The 11692-nt window shown below is 44.4% G+C and overlaps 1 protein-coding gene across 7 annotated transcripts in view; it reads right to left on the reverse strand.

Moving 5' to 3' along the window:
• Positions 1–11692, reverse strand: part of LOC141968697 (discoidin domain-containing receptor 2-like) — a 61584-nt gene that overhangs the window by 13521 nt on the left and 36371 nt on the right. For all 7 annotated transcript variants that reach the window (XM_074923695.1, XM_074923697.1, XM_074923699.1 and 4 more), the window contains exons 5-11: positions 8976–9123; positions 8661–8766; positions 5783–5969; positions 2275–2521; positions 1188–1280; positions 537–694; positions 105–300 (exon numbers count right to left, since the gene is read on the reverse strand). In XM_074923695.1, coding sequence (XP_074779796.1) covers positions 105–300; positions 537–694; positions 1188–1280; positions 2275–2521; positions 5783–5969; positions 8661–8766; positions 8976–9123 — 1135 coding nt within the window. The remainder of the gene's footprint in view (positions 1–104; positions 301–536; positions 695–1187; positions 1281–2274; positions 2522–5782; positions 5970–8660; positions 8767–8975; positions 9124–11692) is intronic.

Consider the following 11692-nt stretch of genomic DNA (forward strand, 5'->3'; position numbering starts at 1 on the left):
AGGAGTCAGAGAAGATTAGACACTGAGAGGTAGAGCTTTTTAAAATCGGAGAGAAATAATAAAAGAGTAAATGCATAACTTCTGGAGACTGACAATTACATTACCTGAATCCTCTGCACTTTGGGAGAGCTCTGGAAGCTTTTGGAGCAGTGTAGCTGGCTGATGATATTCCAAATCCAGTGGGAAAGCACGTTCATAGGTGGGATTTGACTGGTGGATCTGGGTCTGGTTGTTGGCAATGGTGTAGCTGTAGAAGGAGAGGCGAACTGTGGCATCCTCCTCCAGGATTCGACGTGGGGCCTGCAAAAGAGGAAAAAAAAATGCAGAGACAATGCTCAGTTGTTAAGTAATGTATTGGCTGCAACTGCAGCAATTTCCAGTAACATCTTGGATAGGGCTGGCATCCTCCCCTGCTGTGAGAACAGTTTTAGCTGCTCTATGGAGCTGGAGAAGCCCCGTGCTTTCCACATAATTCTGAGCTCATTAGGATTAATGCTTAGTACTGAACTTGCATCAAAATAAACCCATCATATTACCTTTTCCAACCTTTTTTGAACATATTGCTTCCAAAGAATAATGATTATAATCATCAGGAGCAGAAGAATAATGGCCACAAGGCAGCCCACAAGGATGGAGGTGTTGGAGTCATCTGCTTTCTCTCCTATCCAGGTGCTGGTTACAGAAGATGTGGTTTCTGCAATCAGAGGTATGAAGAAGAACCTGGAGTTATCAAATCACAGGTTGTTATCTGTGCTGGCTAACTTCCTACACATCCCTTCCTACAGGCAGCTTCCTAAGCATTCACATTAGCTGTGTTCACATTTTGCTCTTATCAGAAATTCTCATTTTGGAGGCTCACAGCTAAGAATTGTGCAGAGGACTTCTGCAATCAAAGACTGCTCTTAGCATTGGAACAGATTCCTGCAGTGGATCCATATTAGAGCAGACAGTTTTCCGAGTTTCACTGGCTGCACACATGCCTTCAGCCCACTTGCTCTGAGGCAGCCTCACAGCTGAGGGAAGAAGAAATAGCTGAGGTTCAGAGGACAGCAAGAGGCATCTCTGGGCAATAACCAGGCCAGACCCAGATCTTCAGAAATGGAGGGAGTGACCACGCTAATGAGGATGTTACTGTGAAATCCCCCAACACCTGAGCCGTTGGCACAGCTAAGTGACAGGGTCCTTACCCCAGGCCCCTTCGGTGACATTGCACTCTGTTTGCAGGAGATCCGTTGTGCTTGTAGCTACCGTAACGAAATTCGGATTCACGCTCTCCATGTCTGTGGAAGGGAAAGGAAGGTGTCAGTCCAACAAACAACTTCCCTGCTCCTGCCAGCGGTCAGTGCACTCCCAGCCATCGCCCTGGCCTTCCCAAGCAGGACAGGGACAAGACCCATGCAGCAGGTCACAAACAGCATGAGCAGAGATACCTGCTCACACAGCACACCTGCAGCAGTGAGCCTCTACAATGAGCAGCATGGACATCCTGACCAGAGCAAACCACCAGCATGTACAGGACCCTTCCCTGAGCTTGGCCAGAGCAACAGCTTTTTTTTTTTTTTTTTTTTTTTTTTTTTTCCCAATTTTAGCATGATTTTAAGAATCACCACCCCAGGCTAGACCAAGAGCCTGCCCAGTCCCATGTGACAGGGTAGCCAGGACGGGCTGTAGATAAGCAAGCAGCTGCAATCAGAGTATTCCTTCCCCAGGAATGTCCTCTAGCTATAGCTGATCAGGGACCTTTGAATAGGAAGCTCTAGCCAGATCATTTCACTGTCAGTGCTGGCTGTTCTCTGCAAGACTCTTGTCCATTCCCTTCTAGAGCCTTTTAAAGCACCTCATGACACTGACTTCTGTGTTAATAGTTAAAACTTGAGGAAAAAAAAAGTCAGCCTCTTATTTTTCATAATCTGCTAACTTGATCATCATCTGTAGATATACTTAAACTATTCATAATAAAATATTTGGTAAAAAGAAGTAAAACTTAACCCCATAACCTACAGACAACTGTCTCATAAAGAAGTGCTCTGTAGTCCAGTTTTTGGTTGCCCTGGTTGTGCTTCTGCACATGTGCATCAGTATCAGCCTGAAAAGCATCCACTGTACACCGGATCTTTGTCCCTGCATTGCCCTTCCAACCCTTTCAGTACTTCTATTACCTCCTTCCCATCATGTAGCCCCACACTCATGTTAACTCCACATGTCCTGCACCTCCACACCATCTCTTTTGCTCTCTGTACTTCACCAGATCTGCTTGACTGGAGGAATGCTCACCTGACTGGAAGGAAATCTCGCTCATCATCATCCAGGTGTCAGCAAAGTAGAAGCGGCAAAGTATGGCTTTACCTACACGCTGATTGAGGGGGACAGTCACAAACCTAGCGCTGGGGTTTTTGTCATCTAAGACAGTTGCCACTCCAACAGGTTCAGACTCCCAGTCTGCAATCAGGCGTGGTTTGAACAGACACTGCACTTTTTGGAAGATCTTCACCCCCTTGGAAAACATGTTGTTACAATGCACCTAGGAAGAAGAGAACAGATAAATCAGACAGGAAGAAGATTTACCGAAGCCTAAATCAAGCCTCAGGGATTTTCTATTCATGAAGATTTTCTATTTCTAGTATCTCCCTTTATGAATACTCCTAACCCAGAATTAGTGACTTGTTCCAGTAAAGCTCTAGTTACTTGTAGTGTGCAGTAAGAACTTTTGTGCAGAAAGCTATTCTGAAATAGCTCTTAATTTTACATGCAAAAGCTACATTAATGGTCAAATTTTGTCAGGCTCTTCAAAAGGCCCATATAAAAATCAATCAAAACAAACCCTGTACTATTCTGAAGCCTCACAGACCAATTCTCCTTGAATATATATATCCTAAGAAAGGAAAGACACCACTTGGGCTCTAGCCTCTTTCAGAAAGCCTTCAGCATCTGTAGTTTAACCTATTTTTAATGAAAATGGTGAAAGCTCAAGAAGACATTCCCCTGACGTACAGCAGCTCTTCTGCTGTGGTTGCACCTTGAAGACAACTGAGGATCTAGGTTTTAAGAAAACCACTATGTAAGCCTGCATCCATCAACCTCTCCCGGTGGCTCATCATCAGGTTGTCCCTGCTGCAATGACACCACTGGTTTAACTAACAATACCGGAATTTAAACAGCAATCACTACGCTGCCAGGCTAACACATCTCTAAAACAAAGGCATCCTCTCATCTGAGTTACAGCTCCACATAGTCCTCCTTCAAACTAAACAGTTCAAACTGCTTTCAGGTTGACTGCACCTCTGTAGCTGGGAGGTTTATTTTACTCTCTTAAGAGCTGGTAGCAACTTTCTCCTTTCCTGCTCTTGGGCTCCACCCAAACCAAGAGGCTCCAGCATAAGAGTGACATCTCCACCTTCCTGGGTTGCAGCACTGCAGACCCCTCAACATCAAACACCTGGCACTCTCCCAGGCCTCCAGCACTCCCCAGGAAGAAGGCTTCACAAAGAGGGACAAGGCTTATAAGGATCCTTTATGCCGTGCCACTGTCTGGTTTTGGTACAAATCTTGCCTGCACCTTTTTAAACAAACATGACAGTAAAAGTTCTGCCATGCAGTCATGAAACTCTGGACCACAGCATCTTGGCACTGTGGCCAGCAACCAGGAACCAGAAAGAATAAGGTGACTCTTAAAGTCTTCAGTATCCCTTCAGTCTACTCCATTTCCATAGCCATGGTGGTCTGACCCTCCCTAGCAACTCTAGAAATTATTTCCTAATGGCTGTGGAGTATTAGCAACTGCGACAACAACAGTTTCCAAACTAAGTGCAGCTTTGAACCCGATTAATTGCTTGGCTTCTGCAAGGTCTTGCAGTGAACAGCAGTGAAGCAGTAATGAGGATGACAGGCCTGATGAGCAGTAAAAAGACAAAAGAAGGGTATTTGCATATAATTAGGAACAGATGAAGCTGAGATGACATTATTCAATAAGGAGAGATAGTCATCCATAACAAGCAGGACAGCCTGATGCCTGCAATATCCCCTTTGTGCCGTATTTGGACACGAGCTGGCTATGTTCACATCTTGGACTGATACAGAGATAGTTCCCATTTCAAACACCACCTACTAAAGTCCAATTTTGTAATATGCAAGCCTAAGTAATTTGCAATGCAGCTGCAGTATTTACTAACATTTATTTTTAATACTTTCTTGGATACTGGGGATGTTGAGAAGACTGGAATAAAGCTAACAGGTATGAAGACATGAAGTATTTACAGACCATCTAGCCTGTACAAAAATGCAAAGCTGGAACAGGCAACATTCAATAAGTAATGAAGAATAACTTATGCTAATCAATACAACTTTATCATTAATTACTAGATGAAGCAGCTATTTTTATGAGCTTGTGTTCGGTTGATCAGGATGGCTGTGTTTACATGACAGACTTTGGTAAGGCGTTTGATTTGCTCATTATAACATCTGACCTCTGTTAGCATAGTATGAACTCATGAATGATATTAATTTGATTAAAAATTGTCAACTAGTAAGTCTTGTAAATTTTAAGGCACAAATTGTCCTCTAGGCTTTTTTCTAAGAAGAATGTATTCCTAGCTCAAGGTTATTTGCTACCTTTGGCAATTCTAAAGGAGACAGCAGAATTACTGGCAATAAAATCAATTAAATGGGAAGAAAATAAAAAAAATAAAAATCAAAGTTTCCTAAAATAATCTGTGGTTTTCAGGACTGACTCATTTCAGGATAGTGAACTCGGAACAAATGTAAAGTGATGCTTTCTGCACTGGATTTTTATGCTCGATGCCAACAACTTTGAACTGACTTTTAGCAGGATACCAATGTCCTAATGATCACTGGCTCCCTGTCCATTGGCTAGGAGGACTAATATGATCACAAGATACATAAACAAAGAAGAATCATCCAAAAGCATGAAATTGGTACCATTCTTTTATGCAGTTTGATGGAAAGCCTTCATCCAGTTCCAGTTTCTATACCTCCAAAAGAGTACTGGCAAAGAAAGAAAGGACTGGAAAACAGCTACAAAAATTACCCTGGATCTCAGAGGGAAGGCACTGAGAAGTTCAGCCAACTTAGTTTACTAAAGTAAAGATTAAGAGAGTGGTTTAATCACAGTGTAGAAGCAGGAAAATTTCTCAGAAGGCAGGATTCTTATTTTTGCCAGCAAAAGCAGGCTAAGAGCCAATGGTTGGAAGTTAAAAATAGACAAAATAAAACTAGGGTAAGTAACCACCAAAACAATTTACTTAAGGATGTGGTGGGTTCTCCTTCATCTGAAATATCTACAAGAAAAGCCACCAATCCTTTTAAAAGATTCTGCTGTTTACTACAGACTCATAGTTCAGCTCATCCTTTTCCTATGTGTTTAAGTAATTTCTCACAGCGCAAGCACTGACTGAGGCATCCAGAGCAATTTTTGGTCAAAATGGAAGCACAACCACATTCCTTTACCTCAAGCGTCAGACAGCCCCTAGACAGTAAGTAGCCTACATCTTAAACCCATCTCAGCTGCCTAACCACTGCTTCAGGTGTCTGCTTTTTATCTCTTGAAGCCAAATACTGAAAGAGAGTGTCTGAGCTCTGGAAAGGCAAGTGCTCCCCTGCTTCACCTTTCTACAATGGCAAACTTGGGACATCTGCTCAAATCCTCCTGTGGTGGACTCTGCTGTCAGGCACCTCCTGCTTTGGGAAGAGGACCCAAAGGGGCAGTTTGGAAGCACCCAGACCCAAAGCCTGCCCGAGGTTGCTGGAGAGGGACAACGCTGACTACCTTCATGGAGGTGAAATTCCGTGGTCGGTCAAACTGGAACTCCATTTCAACAGAGCCCGTGCTGAAGCTCTCATTCTTCCAGCCAACATAGTCGTAGCCCGGCCACACGCGGTACTGGTGGCTCTGTGTGAAGTCGTCCAGTCCCAGCACGCCGTCTGTCAGCTGGCCCAGGCCGCCGTACAAGTGCCTAGCAAGAAAGAGCCAACCATTAGGCAGAATACCAGCCAAGAGAGCTCAAATGTGAAAGCACATGGGTCCTTCAACTGGCATCAGGAAAACATTACTTTATTTACTCCTAACCCATCCTGGACAAGAACTCATTCCCTGTTCTTATGCAACATCACCTTTACTTTGCTCAGGCTGGGCTTTTAAAAATCTTTCCCCACTTGGGAAAAGGCAGAAGTTTTTGCATTGATATCAAGCACTGACAGCAAAGCCAAGCTACAAGCAGAGTCTCTTAAGAGCGAAACTGAAACTACAGAAAATGACACTGTACGCTCTCCAAACAGAGCTTTAATTGCAGCATTTCACCATGGAGCTGCATGGGAGGAACACTGCTCCGTCCTGTCCTGGGGGAACCAGCGGGCAAAGTTTTGCAGGAAGGCACAGAAAAGCAGGAAAGAAAACAGTGAGACCATGGGCAGCTCACCCAGCCCCAGACAGTTCTAACTGGGATCATTTCTAGCATTGCTCCTTGTGCAAGAGGAGAGTGTTATCGGCTCCATTTCCAAGGCTGACCAGACTCTTCACCCAGGGCCCCGCCTCATTCTACTTCCTATGTGAGAGTGCAGAGCCCACTATACAGTTTTCCAGAACTGTCCCACAGTAGAAGATGCCAGATGTGATACACTCCGGACCCACCTGCCTTCCGGGAGCCATCCCTGGCATGTCCCTTGTCCTATAGCAGGGAAAGTGCAAACAGTTCAGCTGTATTAGTGCCTGAACTTGCTCCCTGGACTTGTTTCATTCAGCTGCCTCTAGGCAGACTTTGTAACCCAGGCTGGGCTGCTGCTACATACACTGAAGCTCTGCAAGTCCATTCCAGGTGAGCCTTCTGCCACTGGAATTTGCACAGATATGCATGCCTTTGAACTCCAAAACAGGATTAACAGCTGGAAGAGACAGACTCCTGCTTCCTGGCCAGGCACATAACCTAGAGGTTAAGTAGTTTGAAAGACTCCTTGCTTAGCACGTTGGGTTTTGTAGCTCCCTGACACTCCCCAGCAGACTTAGCTTCCTAAGCTAGTACTAGACAACCAAGTGCAACGCCTACATCTTTCTGCACATATTTTTTTTAATTTTTAAATATCCAATTCCTACTATATCAATGCAGTTTGAAAGCATCAGATACTAACATATGAAGACATTGTTACCCGATATCTTGCAACATCCTACAAGCATGAAGAATGTGCTTTCTACTCCATTATTTTAACCTCCAGCATGATAGAACACAAATAGGTTTACAAAAGTCACCTTTAATCATAAAAAAAATTAGGCAACATTTTCAGGAGATTAATGACAAATGAAACAGAACATATAATAAAAGCACCTTAAGTCAATGGATGACACCAGGTCACTGAAGAGACACTGTCAGATCACTTATTAGGAACATTCCTGCACAGGCAGGGATATGCTGCCTCAAGAGAATAGCCATGCCTAAGTTTGTCTGAGATTTCAAGTCACTGAAACACACTCAAATCTGTATTTATAGCAAATAAATTGGTCACACTACATGTCTGAAAGTCCAGCCAGTTAACATTTCAGATACAGACTCCTAATGGATTCTCCTTCCATGAGAGTCAACTATTGTGTAAACCAGACACACCTCAAAATTTCAGTAACATACCACCCTAACTGATCACAGTGATGTGAAAAATTAACAGACCTTGTAATGAGCTGTCAAAATCCAGTTACTTGAGGCTTTTTGACTCCAAATTGGAAAAGCATCATACCCAAGAAATCTTTACAGTGAGTAATCGGCCACCTTCTTTTCATATCACGTTGGCAGTAGTGCCTCTGCTGACTTAGAGCTTCTCACAGGGAGTGATGCAGTTTTCCAAGTTGTTTCAAGTCCATCAGAGCCTTGTTTTCAAAAACAATATCTTAAATCTGTCCAGAAGCTCACAGGTATCAAGTGCAGGCCTAGAGTTCAGGTGTTGAGCACTTTCTCAGATGCCCAGTTTACCCTGGAGACCACCTGCAACAGTTTAAGATGCAGTCTGCTAGAGAATGCATTTCAGATACCAAACTGCAGAAGCAACAAAGGCAACGAAGAGGGGAAGGACCTTCATCTGCTCCAGGGACACTGGGACCGCACAGGTAGAAGGTCCAGCCAGCTCTCCCACTCCAATCTGGGGCAACAGAAGAGTAGCAGCACCTTATAATCTGCAGTAACAACAGTTAAAGGCTATACCTGAACCAACAAAGAAATCAGTGTAATGAAGATGAGCACAATTAAAGACTAAGAGCAATGAGGGCTTTAGATCAGACACATCAGGACTGTGTCATCACATCACATAAATATGGAAGCTATGAACAAAGACAGCACTTAGCTGTATAAGGAGACAGTCTTCTCTTTAAAGAGAAGCAGGAACATCTTCCAATAACAAAAAAATTACTTCTTTCCTGCCAGCCTTTGTCAGCTGGGGGAAATGAATCTGATGCATCCTGAGCCCATGCCCTCCTTTAAGAGAAACTAACAACCTGTCAAAAGGGCTGGGAATAACAAAGTCAAGATGCTCTGGAGAATTGTAGGCTAACCTGCAGCTCTGGAGGTCTCAAAGAAGTGTTTGGGATACAAGATACTAGTGACAGGATAAGTAGGAAAAAAGAGATAATTTGCACAGTGACCGAGAGGAAACAGGACGACTTCTCCCACCTGCGCTCCTGGTAGCCATCATAGGTCGAGTCATTCAGATAAACGATGGGGAAGCCAGGAGCCGCTATTGTCCCTCCTTCAGGGATGCTATAGGATGCCAAACCATCTAAAAAAGAAGGCCATATACCTCAGAAATACAGCAGCAGCAGCCTTCCATCATCTCTGTCCATATGATCCTTTTATTTATGATGCAGACCAACAGAAGCAGTTCCGTGGGCCTGGGATTCCCTCTGCATACGTGGGGACGTAGGTGAGTCCCAGTCAGCGTTGTGTAAGGACTACTTTCCAGTGACAAGCATGGAAATTGCTACTTACCATACCAGACACAGCCATAGAGCTCCACCCTCATACAGACAGTCATTGGCATCTCCGTCACAGGAATCACCCGGATAAAACGTGCAATGATGGGAGGCCGAAGATCTTTCAAGACCACGTCATAAGTATCAATGTTGCCTTGGATCACCTGGAGAAAGAGAGATCCTTAGCAGCAACTTCTCCCTGTTGTGCTGCTCCTTTGTACAGTGGTGTACTTGTACCCTATCATTTGAGACTGGGGAAGCTGTCCCCTGCAGTATCTGCAGAGGGTTAGCTGCTGCTGCTCCCCTCCTCCTACCTGGTACGTGGCTTACAGGGTGAAGGGTGCTGCCATTGCACCTCCTGCCCGCTGCAGACCCGTACCAGGCAGTACTCAGAGAGAGGAGAGAAAAGCAGCTGGGACATGAATGTACATGGGAACTGTATGCTGCAGAGAGCTCCAGTTACTAGCACATAACCTTTCTTCAAGCAAGTATCCATGTACATCCTAACATGTAACTGAGCACTTGCCATCATGACTAGTTACCTGGTGGAGAGTCCTGATGTCCTTTCTCTATAAGCCAACAAAATTCCCATGGTGCACAGCAGATGTCTTGAACTGAAGTGTTGAGCACTGTCAGTCACCCCATCCTGCTAGGGACTTTCACCCTCACCTTCCCCTCAGTTTCACTACGGTTCTAGAAACAATCCACTGTTTATTTTGACAGTCAGTCTGTGGAAACAGCTGAAGCTGTCAATCCCCCAGCATGCACACAAAGTACCCAAGAGATTTTCTGGAAAGGATTTGGACTTATGGAAACAAAATAAGAATACTTTTGATATGAAAAGTCTGAATTACAAGCGTGAGGGCTCCTGTTCAAAGATGCTGTCGGTGGGAAGGATGAATAGAGGCTGAGGTTACCCAAAAGACTGCATAGATTGCAATTGTTAATGAACAGGCAATTTAAAAGATGAGGGAGGCCAACAAGGGAGCAGAAAGGTGGCTTCCTCTTCATGGCAGCAGGGAAGATCTCCAGAGAGTGAGTGTGGCTGGAGAGTCCATTGAGAAGTGAAAGACTGTACTGTACCATAAGAAACCACTCAAAGGACTGCATCTCCCTGAAGAACCAGTCACATCTGGTGGTCTACTGGACTGCACCAGGACGGCTATGAAAGTTTCCTGGACCTGGCTGGACAGCTCTGCAAAGGTTCACAGTCCCAGGAGTTGACCAAAGAAAACAGAAGGAAAGTCAAAAAGTAAGCTCACTTCCTCATCCTCTTCAGTTTCTCAACAGGTTTTTAATCTGCGGCCTCCTAATATCTCTCTTCCTAGGAAAAACACCCATGATTCCTTCCAATGAAGTAGGGACACAGAAGTAATCCTTGTCTTCAGGAACCAAGTGACAGCAACTAACCCTTTCAGCTGTTAGATGGCCTAAGACAGAAGACCTGGAAGCCACCTAAGATGGCTCCACAACACCTTGCTGATAGGAGATAAAACCCAAGAGGAGGCAGCATATGACAGAATATCTCACATCTTCATCACAGAAGTTGGACAGATCCTCTGGAGGTTGACCATTTGTCAGGAAATCTGAGGTCTCAGATATGTCAAGCCAAAAAGTCTCAGATGGACACAGTGATGGACAGAGAAAGAAGACTTCAGCCATACCCCTCAGAAGAAGGTACTTTTACACCAGCTCTGCAGTGGAAGAGCTGCAGTTTTGCCTGTCCTGCACAGACCTCTTCTAAGAGAAGCAGAAGAGAAGATGCTCTTTACACAGCACCTCCACAAGGTGGGGTTGCTGCTATTGAGCACACAGTTTCTCAGGGCCAAAAACTCCGAAGTGAATCAGCTGCCTATAGAACAAACTCAGCACCTACTTTCAGACCCAGCCACTGCTGATGTCAGTGCTGCCAAGGGCAAGAACGAAGTGGTGCTGCTGACAAACAACTGTAGGTGACTGATACCAGAAACTGATGAGGGACCAAGATTTAACAGCGCTGCACCATACAACAGTAGTGTCAACGGAGAGGACCATCCTTATTGGGTGTCAGAGGCAAGGGGACACCAAACTGACTCTTTGCCTTCACTGAGCAAATTAAAGCTGGAGGTGACTTTCCTGGTGAGAAGCAGCATGTGCTACATGTCAGACTTAGTACCATCAGTGAAGGGGTTTGACTGAAACCATTTGTGTGATCCCCTTGGACAGAGACATGCCAAGAGGGGGGTCACATAGTCACGCTTGAAAATATCAGTGATTGGGCATCTATCAACTGTGGGACTGGAAGAGGGCTTCCTAATGCATACAAGTAAGTCGATCAGGATCTTGCATCTCATTCCAGAGTTTGAATGATTTTACAGGACTTTGTTACCAAATTATTTGACCAGACAGCAATGCTTCTGAAATATAGATTCACTAATGGAATCTGCCCCTTACTGTGACACATTCTGAAAAATATGTTTTATGGAAAGTCATTTTTCAAAGGAGCTGAAATGGCAGGAATTGCACCCCACTATGTGTCCAGAACAGCAGGAGCATCTTCTCCAAGGATACCAGGAGAAAAAACTTTTTGGTCTCATGTGATGGGGAACACATACACATACTGACAGAATATATGTGGACTTTCACATATACAGAACAGAATAAATGATGGCTCAAATTATATCATACAGAGCTGAATACACACTCATTACCTTATTATGGCTTAAGAGGGAGATCGTGCAAAAACTGACACAC

This window comes from Athene noctua, chromosome 20 (genome assembly GCF_965140245.1).
Source record: "Athene noctua chromosome 20, bAthNoc1.hap1.1, whole genome shotgun sequence".
In the NCBI taxonomy this organism is placed as follows: Eukaryota; Metazoa; Chordata; class Aves; order Strigiformes; family Strigidae; genus Athene; species Athene noctua.